The sequence below is a fragment of the Atheta coriaria genome, unplaced genomic scaffold, assembly GCF_025399875.1.
Source record: "Atheta coriaria isolate IRGN ID8LTWV9N9 unplaced genomic scaffold, Caltech_Dcor_3.1 hic_scaffold_7_pilon, whole genome shotgun sequence".
NCBI classification, from domain to species: Eukaryota; Metazoa; Arthropoda; class Insecta; order Coleoptera; family Staphylinidae; genus Dalotia; species Dalotia coriaria.
In genome coordinates, this window is record NW_027045449.1 from 12,810,302 (window position 1) to 12,835,161 (window position 24,860).

Genomic DNA, 24,860 nt, shown 5'->3' on the forward strand with positions numbered 1-24,860 from the left:
TAGATTAGAATCTATTCAAGTACCTTGTGTTTAACCAGTTTTAGTAAATTCTGAGAAGTGACGATAATATTATAAATGAACCCTTATCTAAAGCTACGCAAAATACTTCACGCTGATATCAACGATAACTGATTAATAAAACTATATGACAATTTTGGATAAAATTTAGTCGACGTGGAGACACGTTAGAGTTGATTGGAACAATTTGTGCCCAACCTCATCATGTATTCAAATTGAAATTAAACAAAAATAACTTCATATTGCTGAAATCCAAGAGGAATTTTTGGCAAAATGGCCGGAAATATTTCCGTGGTAAGTAATAACAATAATAAGAAGAATTTCTGATATACCTAAGTATTAAATTCTAAATTAAAATAAAACTTCTTTATTTAATACTTGATATTGATATTTAATCAATATTATTATTTATTTTTTCATGTTTAAATAAAATATTGTGTTTAATGATGATACTATTGGGCAAAAACAAGTCAATTTACACGTTATCGCATTTTTTCCTCGTACGATATATGGCTGATAATAAGTTGATTAAATTATTTATTCTTTATCTTGATTACATAGTCCGACTACGTGTGGGTACGGCCGGCCCTGAACGATGAGTTTGCGATACCACTTGGCGGCCAAGTGGCCGCCATTGAACCAAAACGTATCAAAATCAAGACGGATAATGCCGGCGATCTATACGTATCGAAAGAACAAATTGTCAAATTGATGCACTCCAGCTGCGTCAAAGATGTGAATGATATGATCACCCTCGGTGATTTAACCGAATATTCAATTTTACGAAACTTGGAAATGCGCTACTACAAGAAGAACATTTATGTAATAATTGTTATAAAATTTCAGTTTTCAATGTGTATTAATGCTAATTATTTTAGACATACACTGGTTCTATGTTAGTGGCTGTGAATCCGTATGAAAATTGCCAATTTATACAAATGCTTTGATTAGAGAATATCAAGGTATTCCCATGCATGATTTACCACCACATATTTTTGCTACAGGTGACGCTAGTTTCAATAACATGTTAAAGTCACGAAAAGATCAGTGCATTGTCATCAGGTATTTAAAATTATCAGTAAAAATATGTAGAATATGTTTTAAGTAAAATATTTTAGTGGTGAAAGTGGTGCTGGTAAAACCGAATCGACAAAGTTGATCCTCCAATATTTGGCTACAGTAAGTGGCAAGCATTCATGGATTGAGGAACAAATTCTCCAAGCAAATCCGATTCTAGAAGCGTTTGGTAATGCCAAAACTGTACGCAATGACAACTCCTCTCGTTTTGGGAAATACATCGACATACATTTTGCTAAAGATGCCATTGTTGGTGCCAAAATTGATCAGTACCTTTTGGAGAAATCAAGAATTGTTTCTCTAAATGAAGGAGAGCGTAATTATCACATTTTCTATTCAATGATTGCGGGCCTTTCTAAAGATGAAAAGAAACGCTTGGACTTAGATGATGCATCACACTTTCGCTATCTGAATCAAGGCAAAAGTTTGAAATGTGAAGGCCGTGATGAACAACAAGAATTTAACGAGATTCGTAACGCGTTCAAGGTGTTGAGTTTCAGCGACGAAGAAACATGGATGGTGTTTGAGACAATGGCGGCTGTACTACACCTCGGAAATATTAAATTTAAAGGTCAGGTTGTCAAAAATATGGAGACTTCTGAGGTAGATAATGTGAAAACTTTGGAGAAAGTCGCTGAATTATTAATGGTGCAGAAAACTGAATTAGGCAAAGCTATCACTCGTAAGAGTATCATGGTTTCCGGCGATAAGGTGACACAGGACTTATCAAAAGAACAAGCTGCTGATTCCCGAGATGCATTTGTCAAGGGAATTTATGGCAAACTGTTTATCTATCTCGTTGAAAAGATTAATGTGACCATTTGTCAAAGTGGTAATTTACGCAAAAACTCAATTGGAGTTTTAGATATTTTTGGTTTTGAAAACTTTCAAATCAATAGCTTTGAACAACTATGTATTAACTACGCAAATGAAAACTTGCAACAGTTTTTTGTCAAACATATCTTCAAAATGGAACAGGAATATTACACCCAAGAGGGTATTAATTGGGAGAATATAAAGTTTATTGATAATCAAGAGATTTTGGATATGATTGGTATGAAGACCATGAACATACTGAGTTTGGTTGATGAAGAAACCAGATTTCCCAAAGGTACTGATACTTCTATGTTGACCAAATTACACGCTCAACATGGCAAAAACAAAAACTACATCAAACCAAAGTTTGACGTTGAACCATTTTTGGCATTCAACACTTTGCGGGAAGTGTTAATTATCAGAGCGTTGGTTTTCTAGAGAAGAACAGAGACAGCTTTAGTTTAGATTTGAAGCAAGTTATCGCAAGTAGTGCAAAGCCTTTGATAATAGAAATATTCAAGAAAGATGATCACGATGAAGTTAAGCAGAAAGCCAAATCATACACTTTAGCGTCACAGTTTAGATCCTCGTTGGATGTGCTGATGAAGAATTTGAACGAATGTCAACCCTTCTTTGTGCGTTGCATAAAACCAAATGAAGAAAAGAGGCCTAATGTAAGTTAATATTACTAATATTACATTTGTTTTTGTTTATATATTAACCACCAATGTTTATTTTTGATAGATGTTTGATCGTGACCTTTGCGTTCGTCAATTGAGATATTCTGGTATGATGGAAACAGCAAAAATCCGCCAAGCTGGTTATCCAATTCGACATCAATTCCAGCACTTCGTAAATCGTTTCAGATTTTTGGTTATTAACCTTGATCACAGGCAAGATCCCTTGATAGTTGCAAAGAAAATTTGTCAAGCCAATTTCTTCAAAGGGAAGATTATCAAATTGGTCACACGAAAGTATTTCTTAAAGATGCTGAAAATCAATATCTAGAATCAGAACGACAAAGAATCCTTTCACGTTACATTATTGTACTGCAGAGAAACATCAAAGGTTGGATTTACCGTCGAAGGTATCAAAAACTTCGAGCGGCTGCTGTCACTTTTCAAAAATACTTCCGTGCTCGAGGATTACGTGCAAGATTCTTGCGCATTCAACGCGGTTATCACCGCCTTCAGGCGAGCATTCTGTCTCGGCAAATGACTTTCAATTTCAAGATTATCCGAGACCGACTGCGGAAATTGCAAGCGGTTGCACGAGGCTATTATGTGCGTCGACACGCTAAATTCGGCAAAATTGTTGAAGCAGTTTACATTAGAAAACACGAAGAGAAAACCTTAAGAGCACAAGGTAACAGAGATTACAAATACATTGCGGATACCAACTTCCAACAACGCATGCAGAATTTGGACAGAGAATACCAAGTTAAAGCCCGGCCTGCACCACCACCCGAACCGGAAGTTGGAGAAGACAGTGAAGGAATTCGCATGGTCATAGACAACTTTGACAAATTCTTAAACGAATACGACGGACAAAGCCCACAGGTATCTCCGACAAAGGAAATTAAATCACCCATTTATGCTCGTTAATTTATGTCTATTTATTTATTTATTCATCTATGCATAGTAATTTATTCTTTTTACTTTATTAAATTATTATCACACAATTCAGTTCATTCTTTCTGATATACCTATTTTCGTTTAAAGCTGCAGCCGCAACACGCAAAGGAAGACCTCTCGGACTTCGCCTTCCAAAAATATGCTTCCATGCATTTCGCTCCATCAACTACGGATCACTTCAGTAAGAAGAGGTTGAGGGTCCGCTTCATATTGGTCATAAACTGCCGACACCTGACGATATTATCGCTGCGCAAACTATATGGATAACAATTCAGAGATTTATGGGCGATATTGCTGAACCCCCTTGGCGGCACCAGCCAAGAGACAATCTGTAATGTTGTCCATCAATCAAACAATTGGAAAAACTTTTCCAACAGGAAAGAGTATCAAGATATTTTGAGGCTTGAGAAGAAAATGGATACTATGTCCAGAGACCAACGTCAGAAGTACATTAACAAAACATTGAGGAGGAAAGACAGGTTGTTGGAAGACTTGAAGAGGGTATGGTTGATGATAATGACGGAATGGAAATGTACACCGAGTGGACGAACACCCGAAAGAAAACTGTCGAGAAGTTGTACTTTATTATTGGGCACGGTATTCTTCGCAAAGAACTACGGTAAATGTTTATTTTATTTTATTTTCATTTAAAATGGTAACATTATACAATTGATAAATATTACAGTGATGAAATTCTATGCCAAATTGTGAAGCAGCTTCATCAGAATCCAAATGAGTCATCGCGGGCTTTAGGTTGGATTTTATTATCCATGTGTATTGGATGCTTCCCACCGTCTGACTTACTTTACAATTACCTGCGTGCATTTATTCGCACATCAGCACCACCCGCGTATGCCGGCTACTGTGAAATGCGTTTGATTCGTACGAAAAAAAATGGTGCCAGGAGTCAACCGCCGGCCGCCATGGAAATTGCCGGTGCTAAAAGCACACAACAGTTAACTGTCAGCGTGCAGTTGATGAATAAACAAACTATTGATATCAACGTTGATAGCGCAACAACCGCTAAAGAAATGTGCGATGAAATAGCACGCAATTTAAACATTAAAGACAACGACGGATTTTCAGTTTTATTACTTGTTGTGACAAGGTTTTGTCTATTGGTAACGATAGCGATCATCTTATGGATGCTATTTGTCAATGTGAGCAATATGCGAGAGAATTGGGCAAGTTTGAAAGAGAACCAGGCTTGTGGAAGCTGATCTATCGCTTTGAAATGTTCACTCCATGGTATGATGCAAAGGCAGATCCGATGGCAACAGAACTTATTTACTGCCAAATTATCAGTAGTTTTAAACACGGTGAATTTGGTTATCCGAATGATGAAATGTCTGCTACTCTGGTTGCGCAAAGATACTACATTGAGCAAGGTGCTTCTTTGAATATGAATGTACTTGATAATAAGTTCCATGAATACGTCCCCAAACACGTCAAGGTTAGAAGTAATTTAGACGAATTCAAGAAGAAAGTAATAGAAATCTTTCTGAAACTACCTGCAGTCAAAGAGAAACAGAATCCAATCAGGGTCAAGGAAAATATTGTTAAGCAAGCAATGGATGCCTTCCCGATTATGTTCTCAAAATTCTTTGAAGCTATAGTCGTTTCCGGTTTAGATCTACCTAAGAACAGCATAATTATTGCAATCAATTGGAGTGGAGTCTTTTCATTGATCAACAGGAAAAGATATTATTGGATTTATCATATCCTGAACTTGTTAGGGTCACCTTCACACCTGATGAACGATCGCAAATGGGCAAAGTCACATTATACGCGGTTACAAATGAAGAGTTTGTTCTCCAATCCCCGGAAGCACACAGAGTTAATGAAGTATTGAACAAATTGCTGTATGGCCTCAGACAAAGATCACAATATTGTGTGGCTGAAAAAGATTGCAAAGATGATGGATATCTACAATTCAGACGTGGTGAGTTGATTACATTAGCAAATGGCATGACAGGAGCAGACGCACAAACATGGGCCACTGGAATATGCCAAGGACGGCAGGAGACTTCCCAATGGATCATGTAAATGTCCTACCATGTCTTCAACCACCCTCACAAGAAGTCCTAGACGCTTACAAGAAAGGAATGTTTACTTATAAACACCGTAAGGGTGACACAGTGAAGAGATTGAAACAGCATACGTTAGTACAATACGCTGAAGAGAATTACAGAGCTGCCCGACGTTTGACAGAACAAACTTCTTCAGTATTGGGCACTATTGCAGCAAAGCAAACTGAAGAACTATGGAAATTCACCGCAAAGCCAATGAGACAAGCATTACTAAAACGTGTTTTAGAAGATCCCGATCGTAGTTTGAACACTAAAGCTTGTGAAGTGTTTATGAATATTCTAAGATACTTGGAGCTTACACCTGGTAAACAAGGTGAATCCGTGAAGTATGCAGCGGCTACTTTTGAACCCTGTATGGACAGTGAGCTACTACATGATGAAGTTTATTGTCAGATTATGAGACAACTTACTTATAACCCAATGGATCAATGCGAGCGAAAAGCATGGGAATTGTTGTACCTTGCTACTGGACTTTTCCTTCCAAGTCCACCTCTACTTGCTGAAGCAATGAAGTTTACAGATTCACGAGTTCATCCACTTGCTTCAGTGTGTCATGATAGATTACTACAAAGACAGGCTGAGAAGCTGACAAGTAGAAAACGGCCACCAGTTGCCATCGAGATTGAATCAATTCAAAATCTCATACAGAGATATATCATAGAGTGTACTTCCCTGATGATACGGATGAAAGTTGTTTGGTGGATTCGTTCACGAAAGCGTCTGATGTTGCTGATGAGCTCAAAGCCCGTCTCCATCTTAAGTCAGTTGCTGGTTTTAGTTTGATTGTGGTTGTGGGTGAGAAGGCATTCTCAATGCCAAGTGATTCGTATTTCTACGACTTCTTATACGAAGTGTACGAATGGTTGAATAGCATCTCCACACAACAAGAGTACACTGTTGCTGGTATTCAAAGAGTCAAACCGCAATTGCTAATATTCTTCATCAAAAGTTATGGCTTGATGGACAAGTAGGTGTGGACCGAAATGCTGACACGATATTCCACTACAATCAAGAAGTGCAGAAATACCTCAAAGGTTACCAGAAATGTACTGAAGAAGAAGCAATTCGTTTGTCCAGTTTGATCTTGCGAATTAAATATCCCAACCCGTTAAAAGATTTGCCTAATGTACTTGATCAAATTATTCCATATTACATCAATAAGACAAAGAATTCATCGTATTGGAAGAAAGCGTTGGCTGACGGTTATCAAAAATTGCAACGATGGATTATGATGATGCAAAGATAGCGTTTTTAACAATTGTATCGAAGTTGCCAACATTTGGATCAACATTCTTTGATGTGAAAGAAGTGCAGCAGAGCGAACCGGAGATTATTGCTATTAATCGGAATGGAGTACATAAATTAAACTCGGTGACAAAGGTATTTACAGTTCATTAAAAGCTTATTTCAATACCATTATCTAATCATTATTTACTTGTCAATAGGATATTGTGATGACCTATAAACTGTCCGAATTGGTTAACTGGTCTTCTGGAAATACGTTCTTTTCGTTAACCGTCGGCGATATGCAGCGGACAAGAAAGATTTTATGGGAAACCACGCAGGGTTATAAAATGGACGATTTGCTGTTTTCCTACGCAGAATTTGCAAACAAACCTGCTAAGAAATCCGAACAAATATTTGATTTTTAAACTATTAAGCTGTGTACTTTTAACGATAAGGGTGTTGGGTGTATGTTGAAATGTTATTATAAACTCTATTTCAAATAAGTATGAACTAAATGTCAAATACATTTACAAAATTTAAAAATTATTTCGACGTTAGAGGGCGGCACCAATCGGAAACATTCTATAACTTGCAAGCGGCGCTGTAGTTCGAGCGTTTGACAGCGAAAACTGCACTTGACGGTCGACGGTCGGGAGTTGAGTGAGTTGAGTTATCAGAAAAGGGTTTTGTCACATCTCGTGCGTGCTGAGTGCTTCGAAGAAATATCTATGCTATCGCTAGCAGCAGCCCCGATGCATCGTGCTAGGTATGTATCGTAATCTAAAAATCGCTGACAAATTTATGCGCAACGACCTCGCGATCTCACCCGTCGGTCTCGACGCTCTGGCGATCATATGCAAAGCCTTTTGTTCGCTTGTATAATAAATAAATGACGTATCTGGCTTTTGAACTTGCTGCAACGCGAGTTCCGACTTGTTCATTATCACATCGCGTTGTTTGCAATGTACATCTCGAAAACGATCGCCAGCATTGAGGAAACGGCCGTCTATCGATTGAACCGTGTCTGTGTCTATTTACGTGAATGAAACAAAAAAGTTTCGACTACGCGAGTAACAGGCCGACGACAATTGCTCCATCAGCTTCTGGTACGTTTATCATTCCATTGTCTGCATTTTGAAGTTTATCGCAGATTTGAATAGTTTAGTGACTCAGTGTGCAGTAGTAAATTGCCTATTTATGTGTTTGCAATGATTACAATGTTTTGTAAGCACAAGTTAATGATGTGCGTATGTTCAGTACATTGTTGCAAACTTCAAGAGCTCTTGTTGCATTTGTTTTTCTTTGTTTACATAGTTGAAGAACGTTTATGGTTCAATTAGTTATCAATTAGAGTAGGCTGCATTTGGTGTACGTGAAAAGGCGACCCGATGTTTTGAAAATAATACCGACCTGCCTGGTGATTATTTACATAAAAGCGGCAACACTGGTCGGGGCCGTTCAGCTTGTTCAGCTAACATCTGAATCAGGCGAGTGCATAGGTTCCCCTTCACGGTGAACCTCCAGCGGGTGGGTGTGTTAGTGTGTGCGTGCGAGTGTGCAGCTGGTGGAAGCGAGCGTTGCAGCGCGAGTGACTTTCGTTCGTAGCAAGCTCAGCAAGGCAGCCAGTCGGGCTGGTTCAGCTTTTGCTTTCATCTGTGCGCGACTGGCCGTGCTGTGTGCTCGCCAGCAGCACCGCATTGCATTCTGAATTCGCCGCTCCGCAGTCATTCGATGCGTGTTGCGCTATCCTTGTGCATAACGCTGTTCTCCGAACGGTTCCTATCTATTTCGCCCAGCAAAACACTGAAAATAAATCCATATTATTAGAAGAAAAGTTGCAGGCCCGTGCGGGCTGATTCGGTGTTCATGTAACGCCCGTAAAATCAGCATTTGCAAAGAAACTGATCCCCTTGCGAGGCGAAAATAAAAATGAAATAACCTCAAGGTAAATGCGTTTGTATGTATGCGAGCAATGTTGCGACTGTATGTGCACTTGGTACACTATTAATAATGGTTGTTCCTTGTTATATTTTTATTTATTATCGCGACAGCGCGCTGGATGGATTATTCGGAACGTAATGAAATGCAAGCAACATTTTTCTCTAATCAGTTGGTGACCTCACGACTGTTATTAATGGCTTTTGTTAAAACATCTCTCACCTTACACTTGTGACATTTCTTTGTTTTGTTTTCAGCCAGTGAACAATTGATTTGTTTGTGAAGATACGAGGGAATGTGTGTGGCTGCAGGGTGCTGTGAAGCGAGCGTCTATGGCAGATCCAGCTAGTGCCACCGCTGGTGCCAGCAGAAGCCGCCGCAAGCGTGCGCTGCCACCACAACGTGCACAAGCTAAACGCATTCGTACTCAATCACCTACGTCTAGTAAAGTAAGTAATAACCGTCTCCAAATTCTTCTTGCTAATTTTGGGATTGGTTTGCTTTTAGGTCAAGTCGCAAAATTTAGTAAGTGACACACAACCTACCAACAAAGACGTGAACGGCGTCTCGACACCACTCATAGCAAAAATTCGCACTAACAACAAGATACATCAAGCAAAGTTAGACGCGAATAAGGCTGGTGGCAGCGGTAACAACGCATCTCAGCCGGCAATTAACAACAAACGCACTAAAGGCGATACCAATCAGGACGCAGAAACAAAACTTGGTGGCAGTTCAAGAAAAACCACTCCAGCAACTTGCCGTCAGAACTCCGACCGAGCACTAGTAATAAGATAAAGACATCCTCGCCCGACTTCCCGGAGGATTCGCCGTTGTCTCTCGACGACGAGCAACATCCAATCAAATCAAAGTCCAGCAAGGCTCGTAAGCTCGCATCCGTCAGCTTATCCGAAAGTCTTCTGAGCAGCAGCGCCGGCCCGTCGAACAACGACAGCTTCGCCAGTACACAGCACAAGTATCCGCTGCGAAGTCAGGGACGACTCTCTGATCCCGGCGTCGCACATCGACCAACCACACAGAGTAAATCCACAGCGCTGGGGACCACCAGTAGTCAGAACACCAGCAGGAAGTGCCCGAGCCCTCTCGCCTCACTCGAAGCGGAGCTGTGTTGAGGCGCAGCACTCGAAATAGCAAAGGTAATCATAATCTCTTTACTCAAATGTTTAGTGGTTATCTTATCGCCTAGATCATTATGTGATATCAGGATAGAATCAAGTATCATACATGCGCTAAATTCGTTTCTTATTGAATGAATGATAGCATGTTATATTTTTGGGGTTCTTTCAGGGCACAGCACAACAACGGGTTCCTGTGCTAGTTCCAGTGGTGGCCGAGGCTCCAGCAGCAGCCGAGCATCCCGCCAACATAAGGTGGGAGCCACGGCTCCTGCCCCCGTCCCAGCCACCCCAATGGCTTCCGATCAACTAGAGGTGCCGAACAGCTCATTGCAAGGTAAGGAATGTACTAGTATTTACATGATACATATGTTTCTATTTCTGTAGCTATACATAAATTACTTCTACAGTAATTACAACTTCTTGATTTTTTAAAAATATTACTTTAATAACACTTAACTGGTCGCGATGATAAATAGGCATTTTGGTGCATTTATGGCATATATCACATGCGCGTTGATCTAGCACCTATTTAGTTATTCTTATTTATGTGTGCATCGAAATCTTATGCCATATACAGAATTAGAAATAGTTACCCTCTATATTCGTGCGAAAATGTATAAATTATTTGAATAAAATTAAAATTATTTTATGTGACATAAATAATAAGTAGGTGCATTCTTGCATTTTTTGGAAATCACATAAATATCTATGTAATACCGACGTCATTTCATTTTCGTTCGTGACACACTCATTCATTTATTATTATGCAAACAACAACACAACAAAAGCCAATCTCTAAAATTATCTGTCACACAGTTGAAATTTACATTTCACTTGCTCTTGTTTATACAAATCAATATTGAGTTTATTTTCAACACTTTTAATAGCTAAGCGATCATTTTTTGATTGAGATGCATGTGAAATTCGCTGAATGAGAACTCACGGTTGTCTCGGTAAATTTTTTCACGTGTTCACTTTCACTCACTCTTCGCACATTCGAAGCGCCATGGATTATCTTGACTATTATTACGATCTACTGCAATATTACGAAATGACCGGTGTGACCCAACGTAAGATTTATGTTTGCTTTATTTATTTATTTGATTTGTAAAATTATTTCATCATGACATTTTATAATTGACTTATAAAAATGTCACTTTAGACAAAGCAGTTCTACTTAAATTCACAGTTTCAGAGGAGCCACCTTCACCCCAGGAAGCAACACAAGCGATGGCCAGTGGCGGGGACCATCGGGCCCCGGTCCAGACTCAGAGAGTGATGACAGCGAAGTTGGTCGCTTACAGGCGCTCCTGGAAGCGCGCGGTTTGCCACCCCAGTTGTTCGGTGCGCTGGCTCCCCGGATGCAGCAGATGTTGCATAGGAGTATGGGTGCTAGTAGCTGTGAGTTATTTTTCTTCTTAATTATATCCTCCAAAAAGTGATTATGTTGGTGGAAATAATTAAAGCTATGTATTTATATATTTTATTCGTATCAGCGGTAGCCAAAGCTACACAACTTCTTCAGGGCTTACAAGCAACTGGGGATGAAGGACAACAACTGCAGGCTGTCATCGAAATGTGCCAGATGCTTGTGATGGGGAACGAAGATACACTAACTGGTTTTCCTGTCAAGCAAGTTGTACCGGCTTTAATTACACTTCTTCGTATGGAACACAATTTTGATATTGTATGTATTTTGTTTATAAATTTTAAAGATTGGATGGTAATTGTATTTCTTTAGATGAATCATGCTTGTCGCGCGTTGACTTACATGATGGAAGCTCTTCCGCGATCTTCAGCTGTAGTGGTGGACGCGGTTCCCGTTTTTCTCGAAAACTTCAAGTGATACAATGTATGGATGTTGCTGAACAATCATTAACTGCTTTGGATATGTTATCTCACAGGCACTCGAAAGCCATTTTACAAGCTGTAAGTCTTTTGGAATTATTTGCATTGAGGGTGGTATGAGTGTAACTCTTTTCCAGAGAGGTGTGACTGCTTGTTTGATGTACTTAGACTTCTTTTCAATCAATGCTCAACGCAATGCTTTATCGGTGACCGCAAACTGTTGCCTAAACATGACCAGCGACGAGTTTCAATACGTCGCCGAGTCTCTGCCACTTTTGGCGAATCGACTGACCCAACAGGATAAAAGAGTGTTGAATGCGTGTGCTCTGCCTTTTCAAGACTGGTAGACAGCTTTCAATTGGAACCCGCCCGCTTACAAGAAATAGCTAGCACTGAATTGTTGACCAACCTACAACAGCTGTTGGTTGTCACTCCGCCAGTAATCAGCACTGGCACGTTTATCACGGTATTGCGAACGCTGTGCGTCATGTGCGCTAACTGTCCAGATCTAGCGTTAACTCTGCTAAAACAGAACATCGCAGAGACGCTTTTATATTTACTCACTGGATCCGCTGAAGTAAGCCAGGAAGAAGTTGAACTTGTCGCTCGGCAACCTCAAGAATTGTATGAGATTACCGCTCTCATTGGAGAACTGATGCCGAAGCTTCCAACTGATGGAATGTTTGTTGTCGACACTTTGTTAGAACGGCCTGTAAATATCAGCAAGGATCAGCCAACCTGGCAGTGGCGGGACGACCGTGGTTTGTGGCATGCCTACGGTGCCGTGGACAGCAGAATGATCGAGGCGGCGCATACAAACGGTGACGATGAAGTCAGCTTGAATACGCTGGGCCGTACGTACACTATTGATTTTCATTCGATGCAGCAGATCAACGAAGACACGGGAACTTCACGTCCGGTACAAAGGAGATACGCGCCTTCCAACAACCAAGCCTCGCCGGCCGCTGATCCTGCACCGCCCGGTAGCCGACCAACTTCTGCAAATCGAGATGCCCGTGTGGCATGTCTTCGCGAAGAACGTGGCTTGGCGGCATCTTTTATTAGATCCTTATTTTCAGTCCTTTACGAGGTCTACTCATCTAGCGCTGGACCTACTGTGCGTTGTAAATGCCTAAAAGCTCTGCTGCGAATGGTCTACTACGCTAGCCCTGAGCTACTCAAGGAGGTATTGAAGAACCAAGTGGTTAGCAGTCACATTGCTGGAATGATGGCGTCAAGCGACTTACGCATTGTCGTCGGTGCGTTACAAATGGCGGAGATTCTGATGTCGAAGCTTCCCGATGTATTTGGCATTCACTTTCGACGCGAGGGCGTCATGCATCAAATCAATCAACTGGCCGATCCAGAAGTTCCGCTTGGCGTCAGCCCGCCGAAGTCTGCGAATTCTAGTACTACGTCCTGCATTCACGACTCGCAGGCCGGCCCCTCGCAAACTCCCAACAGCAGTAAATTGGATATGACACCAAACGGCACTTCGGTTCCATCACCAACAGACGGCACGCCTAATTCAGTCAGTTTGTCGCCTGTATCCTCCGAAACTGTTGTTGCCCAACAAACAGGTCAACAACCGCAATCGGTAGTGCCGAAGCCGTCTAGGTCGGGCACTAGCTTGGAGCCAGACACAAAGTCACAGAGTCCTTCGCATGTACGTATCGGTGATGTACTGAAACGAAAACGCGCGGGTAAACGAAGTAGCGGTGGCAGGTCATCGAAGTCTCGACATGAAGATTTACCTTTATCGCCGTCATTGATGCACGATTTGTTCAATAAGGCGACTTCTTTGGGCACAAATACGTCAACTTCTAGTAATTCAACAAGCAACAGGTATAGTTTTATTTAAATTTGTTTTCTACTGAATATTAAAATATTTGTCTCATTATAGGCCTAGATTTTCGGGAAATTCAAAAACGACGAGTTTCTTGCAGAGTTTAAATCCTGCGCGTTGGGGTCGAAATATGAATTCGTCTTCCAATGACAGAAACTATAGTAAAGAGATCGGTAATTGCTTAAATAAATCTTCCTCTAATTCTAATTTGACAGCAGGTAACAAGGAGAAAACTAGGCAGTGGGTTAGAGATCAGGTAAATTTAGACCTTCATTATGTGATCTGCACTTTATTGACACAATCTTTAATTTGCAGGCGACAAAGTTTATCGATATATATTCATCAAATGAAATATCAGGGTCGCAGCATCCGGCAATGAATGTGCTTTCGAGATTAACCGACTGTATTCAAAGATTACCTACGAGCGAGTGCGGTGAAGCCTTGCAGGAGTTGCGAGAAATTCTTATCGAGTCCGATATCTCCCCGTTCGAAGTGAATCACTCCGGTTTAATCAAAGCTCTATTATCATATCTTGCATCCAATACCGGTAAGTAATTTAATGTTACAAATTCGTTGGTATTTATTTCGGGGTTATGATTTAGGTCCTATCGAAAGAGATCAAAGGCTACGCATCTTTCTTCACGTGTTTGCCAACTGCCCACTTCAAATGAACGTTACCGTACTAGATGATGAAATAAACTCTACCTGGATGAGCGCATTGGTGGCTAAACTGAGTGGTTGCGTATCACAGTTGGAACAATTTCCTGTTAAAGTTCACGATCTACCAGCAAGCAGTGGTGCAGGACGCGGCGGGACGAGTGCTTTAAAATTTTTCAACACGCATCAACTTAAAGTAAGTTTTCTTTTCCTTCCGAATAAACTAATTCATTATATCGTGCGTTTTGTTTGTAGTGTAATCTACAACGGCACCCTGACTGCACAAACTTGAAGCAATGGAAGGGCGGCACAGTGAAGATTGACCCCTTGGCGTTAGTGCAAGCAATAGAACGATACTTGGTGGTGCGTGGTTACGGCCGTGTCAGAGACAAAGATAGCGCCGACAGCGACGATGCGGATACAGATGATGACATTGAAGAAACTTTGGCGACTGTCGTTATTTCTGCGTCGGGCTCCAAACACAAGTTGCAGTTTCTTATTGGAAACACAGTGCTACCATACAACATGACAGTGTATCAAGCGGTGCGACAGTTTTCTAACAACGGGAACGATCAAAGTGAAACAGACACTGACAACGAGACGCCTTTGGGACATGCTGGAGTGTGGATTCAAACTCACACGATTTACTATAGACCATTGAAAGAGGAACCCAATGTTTCACAGAAGTCTAGTACGAGTAGTTCGGCTTCAAGTCGAAAAGGCAAAGGATCCAGCAGCAAGAATGCTCTCAGACGCAAGGGAGATGAACTTTGGAATGAAGGTTTAACTCCAGCTATCTTGTCGCCTTTGACGCCGTTTTTGGTCACGCAGCTACCAGAAACAGTGACGATACAAGATGCTTCCTTGGAGGTGCTCTGCTTGATGCGCATTTTAAACGCATTGAATCAGCATTGGACGACGTTATACCCGGCAATAGAGTACAGGCCTATCACGAACCCTTCGGAGTTCTTAAACAGCAAAATTGCGGCTAAAGCATCTCGCCAATTGCAAGATCCTCTAGTTATTATGACCGGTAATTTACCCAACTGGCTGCAGCAGATTGCATCCGTCTGCCCGTTTCTATTTCCATTCGAAACACGCCAACTACTATTCTACGCAACGTCTTTTGATCGCGACCGTGCGCTTCAGAAACTTCTCGATATGACGCCTGAATTAAGCAGCACTGACTCACAGGAGCGCGTCACACCACGCTTGGACCGTCGAAAACGCACAATTTCCAGAGACGATATTCTGAAACAAGCTGAGCAGGTAATGCAAGACCTGGCCACATCAAAAGCGTTACTCGAAGTGCAATATGAGAACGAGGTGGGCACCGGCTTGGGTCCAACCTTGAGTTTTACACACTCGTCTCGAAAGAATTACAACGTGTCGACTTGGAATTATGGCACGCGCCTGATAACCAAGGTGATTATGTGCATAATGCAGTAGGGCTATTTTCGTCCCCCTTACCAAGAAATGCCAAGGTTAGCCAGGTGACAAAGGTGAAGACGAAGTTTAGATTTTTAGGAAAATTGATGGCTAAAGCAGTAATGGATTCGAGAATGGTAAGTGAATAAAATAAAAATAAATTCTTTGGTGATTCTATTCCTGTGCTTTTTGTGTCATAGTTGGATTTGCCATTTTCTTTAACTTTCTATAAGTGGATTTTGGGAGGAGAACATTCTCTGGGTCTTGCTGATCTTGCAGAAGTCGCCCCAGACATTCATAAGACTATTAAAAAGATGCAACATTTGGTAAGACAACGGGACGTCATCCTTGCGAATTCTGATTTAAGTGTAGCTACTCAAAACGAAGAGGTAAATTGCAATGAAACATTTACAAGAAAATACTGTAAAACATATCTTTTTATTAAATAGATCGAGAAATTGGAGTTTGATGGTTGTACCATATCAGATTTAGGCATCGACTTTGTATTGCCAGGTACCAACATCGAGTTGATTCGCAACGGTCGTGTCACTAGCGTCACTATCAGAAATCTACATCAGTACATCAATCTAGTTCTGCACTGGTTCTTAGTTGAAGGAGTCAGCAGGCAAATGGAATCATTCCGTGAAGGTTTTGAATCAGTGTTCCCCGTGCAGAATCTGCGAATGTTCCAACCCGAGGAACTGGAGGCCGTCTTTTGTGGCAGTCCAAGGGATTCTATAAGCGGGTGGGATGTGAAAACGTTGATGGAATGTTGCCGCCCTGATCACGGTTATACAGCTGACTCCCGTGCAGTTCGTTTCTTATTCGAAGTGCTCAGCTTGTACAACAGAGAGGAGCAGAGACTTTTTGTACAATTTTTGACTGGAAGTCCAAGATTACCTGTTGGAGGTAAATTAACCGCATTGAAGTGTTTGTAGTATGTATTTATGTAATTCTTAAATTTTGTTCAGGGTTCAAATCTTTATCACCACCCTTGACAGTCGTGCGTCGTGACACCAACTTAAATCCTGACGACTTTTTACCATCTGTGATGACCTGCGTGAACTACCTCAAACTTCCAGACTATTCAAGCATTGAAGTCATGCGTGAGAAGCTTAGCATCGCTGCGTCGGAGGGACAACACTCGTTCCATCTCTCCTAAGTGCGAGAAAGAGAAGTGCACTACTGTACTTGTGTGTGAGAAAATAGACTATATTTCAACCTCATGCAGAAGATATTACGATATCAATTTAAAGGAAAGTGGTTTATTAAATTACACTATTAACAAACACGATATCATTGGGAGAAAATGGCCATCATTTCATTGACAAAAAAGAATGAATTTGTTGTAATTATTTAAGTTTTTTTCTTTGTTCTCCGAATTGTACATATTTCTCTTAATTTTTATTTCGTTCTACGCGTTTCTTTTGTGAGATACCTGCAAGCCGAGTGCTGCTCTTAGATTTTGTTATGTCAGGTGTACCGCGACCGTGAATTTCATTTAGGTTTTTGTGCGTTTAAACGATTAAGTGAGCAACAAAGTGAGCAGATGTGCCGGTCTCCACTACAAAGATAGCTTAAGCAAAGACTATCAGGACTATCTGCTCGTTTCGATTTTCAGAAGCGTCATTTATGATTTATTTAAGTATGTGAATATTTGTAAGACTTCGTAATAACATGATTTTAACGTTTAATTTGTTAATTTCAAGTTGTGTGCACCTGCGAACACTGGGCTAGACTGAAACACCTATTGCTGTTTCTTGAAATAGCAAGGAGCCAATGATGCATATTTAAGAGAAAAGTAAATTTACTGCTGCAAACCAGCATTTATTAACTACTGTAATCATAAAGTGCAACTATAATGTTTCAATAAATTTCTATACAAAATTTAAAATTCCTTAAATTTCTTAACTGTGATACTGGGTGTTTTAGGAGGAGAATAGAGAGTTGTTAATGGGGACATTTAATTAAGATATGTCTAGAAGAAACCGGAATTATTTTAATTGTTTGATAAATACGATTTTTGAGAAGTCTTGAAGAAACAAGTATTGACAGATAATAATTTTTTATGGAAAGTTGACGCACTACCCTTCTAATTTGCTGTAACGATTTTCACTTTGGGACGATAATTCGTGTTTTGTTTTTTTTTAGAAGTTGATAAATGTATTATATAGCTTTGTTGATTAATCATCTTCCGATTAGTATATTTCGTACTGGTTCTGTTTTTGGTTCTCGTCCTACAAAAGTAATAAAACAGCGATGACTTTATATAGACGAAAATATTCGCACCCACTATATTATTGGCGCTCATCGTAAGATCTCATTTTTATTTTCCTAGATTTGGCTCCGCATTTTTCCCCTACAAAACAAATATTTATTGCTGCAATATTATTAAAACCGGAACTAAATTCACCTGGACAAAAACTTAACGTGACTTTCCATTTATTTCCTCAATACTCCCTTTCAAGTACATAAACTTCATGTCGTGTTTCCCATCGTATTCGATAGCCAGATTAAGTTGTTCGTCCTCGATGCAAGAGATTTTCTTTTTCCTTTTCTTCTTTTAGCAACTGCTAGCGCACTTTTCTAAGCTTCATAAGCTCAATTAGTTGCTAATTGTGTCGCAGACATGCTTCCTCTCTATCGTTTTCTATGTCGTGTAAAGTGAGTAAATCTTCAGTACACATGTTGTTTCCCATGTACACCGCAAATTCTGCACGCCTTGCGTCGGAACATCTTGCTTTATTCTATAACACGTTTATCTCACAACGAAGTTTTAATATGAATTTCTGGAAATAAGAAAATATTCTAATATTTTGATTCATAAATCAAAATTTCAACTCACAAAGATTTGTTTTGCGCAGGGATTCACACCGCGTAACTTCTGCACTGAATGCATTTAAACGTTTACAATATTCCTCACGTGAGTCTTAATAAAATCATTGCAACATTTTATATCTTCTTCCAGTACTTTCCAAAGATTCTCGGGAGTGTCGCAATTTATTCATCTCTTGCTCAATATTCGAGCGCATCTGCATCAACTCACAAAGAAATTGTTTAACTCGCTGCATATTGTCATCAGTAGCTTAAACAGAAAAGATTGTTACCAGAAATAACATCCCGTTCAAAATCAAGTATCAGCGCATACTCAATTTCTGCTGTAAGAGCCACAATTGGACGTCTCGGATTTTCTGAATGCGTTGCTGCTTGTCCACTTCAAATTCTTGTAATGTTAATTGGTACAAGTTCATCCCTGGCACGAAGAGGCGATATTTTTTATTAAAAATTGTTTCCGGCCCAAGGCTTTGCTGATTTCATTGCCCAAGCCTATCTAATATTTCAAAATTCTTAAATATTACTTTATCTAGAATTTCTTACTGAACACTTGCCCTACACTATGATGATAAAAATTGGTCCTGTACCTAGTAGCATAAAAATTGTTACGGCTATACCGCACAGAACCTGAAAGACGCATATGAATGCAGGTAGTACATAAAAACAATGAAATTATATTTATTTATATATTTTCTCAAACACATGCCGACCGTAGACAAACTTAAATTAGCAGCAGCTTCAAAGAACCTAGAATCTGAAATTTTGGATGGTATGCAGTTTCGTTGGCCCGGTTCTAAACGTTGACATCAGTTACGTCAGTAACAAAAACGGCATACGAGCAAGATAAAAATATGTGAGAAGTTACAAGCAATTAAAAATTTTAATGTTCAACATTTGGGTGATACTAGATAACAACAATGCTAACTAGTGACCTATAATGTCAATATTTCTCTAGGCCTCAATTTTGACTGCAATTATGAATAAATCTCATATCACAGCTTCGAATGGGCCAAACGAAAAGGTTGTAACATGTACTAAACGCAATTTATGTATGTTTTTTATTATTAATTTATAGCTCAACATCTTAGTGCGACTTGGCAGCCAACCTCTTATCTCGTTCCTCAGCGATGGTGAGTTTGATACCCTTGCCGCGCGGCAGCGACACGAATGCCTTCGTACCCTTACCAATGATGAACACATTGTTCAATCTGAAAAAAAAATAATTGTGAAAAAATGCGCAAGTTAACTGATATTTAATAGTGTTCAATGCTTGGGTAATACTGCTTAGATATTATTTTGATCTATCAGTGACCAGTGCATCGATTTATTATGGGCCACAGATTTGAATGCAAATGATCTGATTGTTGAATCAATTCACACCTTCGAAGGGCCAAAATTTGTAACTAGTTCAAAAATAAATTTACCTGGTAGCAAAAGTATGTCCTTGAGCATCCTTAATATGCACAATATCGAAGGAACCAGGATGACGTTCCCTGTTGACGACAGTACCAACACGCCCCAAATTACGGCCTCCGGTGATCATGCACAAGTTTCCGGCGTCAAACTTGATAAAGTCTAAGATCTTGGAGGTGGCGATTTCCAGCTGGATGGTATCGTTTACTTTCACATTGGGATCAGGATAGCGAATAGTGCGTCCATCATGAGTGGTGATGAATGGAATGCCCTTAGGACCAGTTTGTACCCTCCTGACTTTGCACAGCTTGTACTAGAAAGAAAGCACATTACAGTAAACTTAAATAAATATTTTGAATATTTTGCCTAAGTGAAAATGTATTACACCTTAAGTACTAGTCTAATAATAATATGTATTAGCTAGGGACTGGGTTGTAACCTTACTATCGGCCGCATTAAAATTAAACTCTAGCTTGCGTAAGTTTCACTAGCCAAAGCCTCGATTTGGCCATGACTAAACTGTGAATTGAGATATTTTCACTTACTTTAGCTTCCTCAGCAGTAATACGATGGATGGTGAAACGGCCTTTAACGTCATAGATCAGACGGAAGAACTCACCAGTCTTTTCAATAGTGATAACATCTAAAAACAATATTTATAGTTAATATATATGCCATGCAAGTTTCTTAAAAATATTTATAAGTGGTCGTTTTATATTCAATTTATTGCTCAGAAGATCACGCAATTTTGGCGAGATATTTTGATGTTGCAAATATAACAATTTACTTTATACTGATCATTCATAGTTCATCTGAATTAGTTGGCTTAAGGCAAATGTGGCAGTATGCATGTCTTACACATTTTAAGTGCTAGTCTAATAATCAAAAATATTAGCTAGGGACTGGATGGTAACTTGCTATAGGCTTCAAATTTAATAAACTCCAGCTAACAAACACTATTAACTGCAGCCTCGATAAAGCCCTAAATTTAAGATGTCCAGAAAACAATACTCACCCATGAAACCAGCTGGGTAGTTGGGGTCAGTCCTAACCTTGCCATCAACCTTAATCAATCTCTGCATAACAATCTTAGTCACCTCTGAGTTGGTCAGAGCATACTTCAAGCGGTTACGCAGGAAAATCACCAACGGGAGAGACTCCCTCAGCTTATGTGGCCCAGTGGATGGACGAGGTGCAAACACACCTCCCAACTTGTCCAACATCCATGCCTTGGGCGCATTTAAACGCTTCAAATGTTTTTCGGGCCTCGAGCCTAAAACACAAAAAATATTTAACACGATATAATACACATGAGCACTGCATTATTAGAATAAACATGATGTATTTCACAGGTTATATTTTGGTCGGTGAAGGTATTTTAAACCACATCTAACTTATATCACAAAAATATGCACTCCTTCTTATTTCGGGCAATGAGAATAACGATTATTAATTTACACGATAGATATTGAACGCACAGTCGCGCGGATGATTAAAGAATTGAAGAGAATTTGGACGTGCAACTCACCATCTTGAAATTTGAGCGAGAAGAGAGAAAACCTCCGCCAGTGAGCTAGCACGAAATGTTTCCGGTCCCTACATTACCGGCAATAGTGTAAACAACAGTGTTGCCAACTTACGGCAACCCGCCATGCGCAAGGTTTGAAAAGATTTAAATGCACTTAACTTTTTTATTGTTTTATTTCGATTTTACGTTGATAATTTAAATTATGCTGTGATTTATTCTATTTGACTATATATAATTAGGTCTTGATAAGACCTGACAGTACAATTTACTTTGGTTATCAGAGATATAATCGTTAAAATTATAAGTTTCATCAAATATTGCGAGGAATTTAATGGAATCTTGGTGGAGACATTACGCTAGAAGCAATAATTATTGCTTTAGATGAGTCTCTACCTATAGTATTCTCAGACACGGTCATTGTGTCAAGCTGTTGAGACTCCACATTTATTTCATTTCTGATGCTTTGCTTTATATCAAGTGGAAAATTATTATTACTGCACATATTAGTGCTGGATGGAATACTTTTTACTTGTTCCTCTCTTACAATCCGTTTCAGTTGCCGAGGTGATATGATTTGCCACAAGCGGATCCGACTTGCTTTCAAAACTTCGAATATCTTTGTCATTGCTTGCTTTCATATCTGCCATGCTTATTGTAGGCATGAATGAATCATAGCGCATTGATGGTTTACTTTCTTTGACATTTACCATAGATTTTTGTACTATTGAATTCATCACCTCGTCAATCTCCACCATGTGCGTTAAAGGAAACCATCGAATAAATCGTGGTTGAATTTTATTACTTTCGATATACAAACTTCTGTCCATCGCTTCTTTTAACTCAAGTGGAATATAATCGTAACTTGTTTCCTTCTGTGTGTTAAATTCTTCGACGATTTTACCAGTTAATGGAATTTCGCTTATCGGTACTGCTTTAGTAGTGACATTATCATAATGAATACAAGATGGGTGGGTATGTAGGAACTTCATGGAATTGTCGACGTCATTTATCAGCATGCGTCGAAAAGATTGAAGTTCGTTAACGGGCATTCGGAAATCAAATTCAGCGCTATTAACAATATTACTGAGCGCTGAAAAATGTGTTGGTTGTAATGTAATGTTTGTTTCTTCTCTTAAGGAATTATGTACACGTAGATCGCATGCTATATTTTTTTCATTTTGCCGTCGAAATCTAAATTCGGGTTTGAACTTTGATGGAAAAACTGCTGTATAATCTTTCAATCCAAGATCATTCTGAAATAGAATGTAACATCGTAAAATATAGTGAAATTCGCAAAAAATAAACTACCTAACTTCTATTGATTCAATCCAATCATCAAGTTTTTTACGTCCTTTCTCTTCCTGGTTGATGCAATCGACCACAAACGACCAATATTTATTAACATCTTTTACGAGTTTTAATGTTTTGTTGTCTAAATGTTTAAATATTTTCATTGTAATCCATATGGGTAACAATTGTAGCTAAGATTATATTATATGGTAATCTGATATTTTCAAACAAACATAAATAAATTCAAACTTACCATATCCATTTCCGATTTAGGTTTTTCGTATCAGCTGTTTCACTTTTTGAATTTTCTTGCCTTTTCCTTCTTTAAGAGTAGTGTCTTTCTTATTTTTACTTTTATCTGTTCTAGTTTTGCCATTTTCGCCTTGTTTCGCATTCTCTTCTTTAAATTTTGGGTCAGATGCACACCCATATATAGAAAACTCAACGTTTTTACGATATTTGGTAATCATTTCGTCCCATTCTTTTCTTTTCTTGTAAATCAATTGTACATCGGGATCGCTATCATCCAATTCTTCATTATAAGCATAATATCGTGCTGAAGGTTGAAGTTGGAATGAAAAATGTGTTGATAGTCTTGAGTGTCGAAAATAATTTCCTTCTTTTTCGTAAAACTTTTTCACACGAATTATTACTTTTCGGATTACACTATTTCCACAAATTGATAAATATGCTACAATAAAGATAAAATAATTCATGCACTCTATCGATCGTTAAATAATATTTACATAAAAATATTGCCAATTTTAGATCAATGTTATGCAAATATTTAAACCAGTACAAAGATGATTCAAAACATGCATCAAGTTCGTCGGGATCAATTGAACGATCGTTATCTTTAAATTGTGCATCGTTAATATTATCCGAGTAATCCCTGTTAAACAATTATAAGATGAATTATGAAAATGTTTCTGGTTTAAACTTCTTACATTGTTTTTAAATAGTTATACAGCTTCCCCAAAAAGTGTTTCTCTAAGATATTAAATATCATTCGTATAAACTTGTGTCTCTCTATTATGACGAACAGTTCATATAGGAATGCGACTTTTTTCGTTGACGATGCACATAATAAAACTCGCTGAGTCGTTGCATACGTGCAAAACGTATAATGATTTTCCAGATCAGCAGGGTCCACATTCGCTTAAAAATGAATTCATTACTTGAATGTTGAAATTTTATACGTTCCTACGCACCTTCTTCGTCTAGTTCATTTGGTATTAATGTACCATATATATTTCGCGACGGGATCATCTTTTTATATAATCAATTTTAAAATAGTGGTAAATATATTAAAAGGAAAATTGGAGAAAACATTCGTAGAATATGTCAAACTGACTTATTGACAAGTATTTTGAGCAATTATACAGATTGTTTCGTTCTAAAATTAACTAACGGCTACTTAGACTATTTTAAGTTTGGTTATGTGCAAATATATGAAACTTATGAAAATTGTTTTGCATATTGTGAATTATGCAAGTTATAAATTATTATAATTCAATCAATTTGAGACGGCACTGTTAACAATTTTCTGGAACAAACTCCTACAGAGAATCGAAATTACCAGCAAATACTTACAGGAACCAAAGACAAATATTCTTAATAGTGTTAGTTTATTAAAATATTATTATTATTATTATAATTTTAAAATTTTCTTTGATTTAAAATTAAGCCGTGTTGAGACTAATAATTGTGTAGAGCGATTATTGTCTATGTATGAAAAGATATTGAGCCAGAATATTTCACTGATGAGTTAACTCATTTTCTAAAATACATACAAGAAGAAAATATTAGAGATCCATATGAAATGTATGCAACATTAAGTAATGGTCTAAAATCAACTTTTCCAAATACATATACACACAATACTGCAAATTTTTTGACCTTGCCCGTTTCTAATGCAAGTGGAGAAAGGACATTTTCAGTTTTAAAACGAGTCAAAACTATCTGCGCAATAGTCTTTGACAAGAGCACTTAAATGACTTCGCATTAATGTTCATAGAAAATGATATTTTTAAAAACTAGAGTACGACAAAATTATTGAAATCTTTGCCCAAGAGA

At 38.8% G+C, this 24,860-nt stretch overlaps 3 protein-coding genes and 3 long non-coding RNA genes across 6 annotated transcripts; 3 read left to right on the forward strand and 3 right to left on the reverse strand.

Annotated features, from left to right (window-relative positions):
- The first annotated feature begins 174 nt into the window (after nucleotides 1-174).
- On the forward strand, nucleotides 175-3,859 carry LOC135796587 (myosin-VIIa-like). The gene is given in 8 exon segments (XM_065308675.1): nucleotides 175-312; nucleotides 580-840; nucleotides 897-936; nucleotides 939-1,080; nucleotides 1,137-2,290; nucleotides 2,293-2,585; nucleotides 2,656-3,470; nucleotides 3,633-3,859. Coding segments are annotated over 7 exon segments (2,175 nt in total). The 5' UTR covers nucleotides 175-291; the 3' UTR covers nucleotides 2,920-3,470; nucleotides 3,633-3,859.
- Nucleotides 3,860-3,868: 9 nt separating this feature from the next.
- Nucleotides 3,869-7,408, forward strand: LOC135796590 (uncharacterized). Its single transcript, XR_010549364.1, has 3 exons — nucleotides 3,869-4,164; nucleotides 4,231-7,015; nucleotides 7,081-7,408. It is a non-coding gene; the product is annotated as an uncharacterized lncRNA (long non-coding RNA).
- Nucleotides 7,409-9,132: 1,724 nt separating this feature from the next.
- Nucleotides 9,133-17,612, forward strand: LOC135795598 (E3 ubiquitin-protein ligase TRIP12-like). Its single transcript, XM_065307314.1, is given in 21 exon segments — nucleotides 9,133-9,249; nucleotides 9,308-9,420; nucleotides 9,495-9,889; nucleotides 9,892-9,957; nucleotides 10,109-10,273; nucleotides 11,129-11,179; nucleotides 11,182-11,340; nucleotides 11,436-11,626; nucleotides 11,681-11,768; nucleotides 11,771-11,868; nucleotides 11,925-12,087; nucleotides 12,090-13,632; nucleotides 13,691-13,794; nucleotides 13,849-13,889; nucleotides 13,949-14,180; nucleotides 14,236-14,486; nucleotides 14,546-15,638; nucleotides 15,641-15,855; nucleotides 15,919-16,107; nucleotides 16,168-16,627; nucleotides 16,690-17,612. Coding segments are annotated over 21 exon segments (5,925 nt in total). The 3' UTR covers nucleotides 16,881-17,612.
- Nucleotides 17,613-19,597: 1,985 nt separating this feature from the next.
- Nucleotides 19,598-21,239, reverse strand: LOC135796589 (small ribosomal subunit protein eS4-like). Its single transcript, XM_065308676.1, has 4 exons — nucleotides 20,982-21,239; nucleotides 20,512-20,609; nucleotides 19,978-20,279; nucleotides 19,598-19,761 (listed from the first exon to the last, which is right to left on the reverse strand). Exons 1-4 carry the CDS (start codon nucleotides 21,187-21,189, stop codon nucleotides 19,638-19,640), a joined length of 732 nt encoding a protein of 243 aa, XP_065164748.1. The 5' UTR covers nucleotides 21,190-21,239; the 3' UTR covers nucleotides 19,598-19,637.
- Nucleotides 21,240-22,022: 783 nt separating this feature from the next.
- On the reverse strand, nucleotides 22,023-23,073 carry LOC135795651 (uncharacterized). The gene is made up of 3 exons (XR_010549111.1): nucleotides 23,038-23,073; nucleotides 22,808-22,975; nucleotides 22,023-22,747 (listed from the first exon to the last, which is right to left on the reverse strand). It is a non-coding gene; the product is annotated as an uncharacterized lncRNA (long non-coding RNA).
- Nucleotides 23,074-23,086: 13 nt separating this feature from the next.
- Nucleotides 23,087-24,097, reverse strand: LOC135795652 (uncharacterized). Its single transcript, XR_010549112.1, has 4 exons — nucleotides 23,996-24,097; nucleotides 23,732-23,942; nucleotides 23,531-23,676; nucleotides 23,087-23,475 (listed from the first exon to the last, which is right to left on the reverse strand). It is a non-coding gene; the product is annotated as an uncharacterized lncRNA (long non-coding RNA).
- Nucleotides 24,098-24,860: the final 763 nt, after the last annotated feature.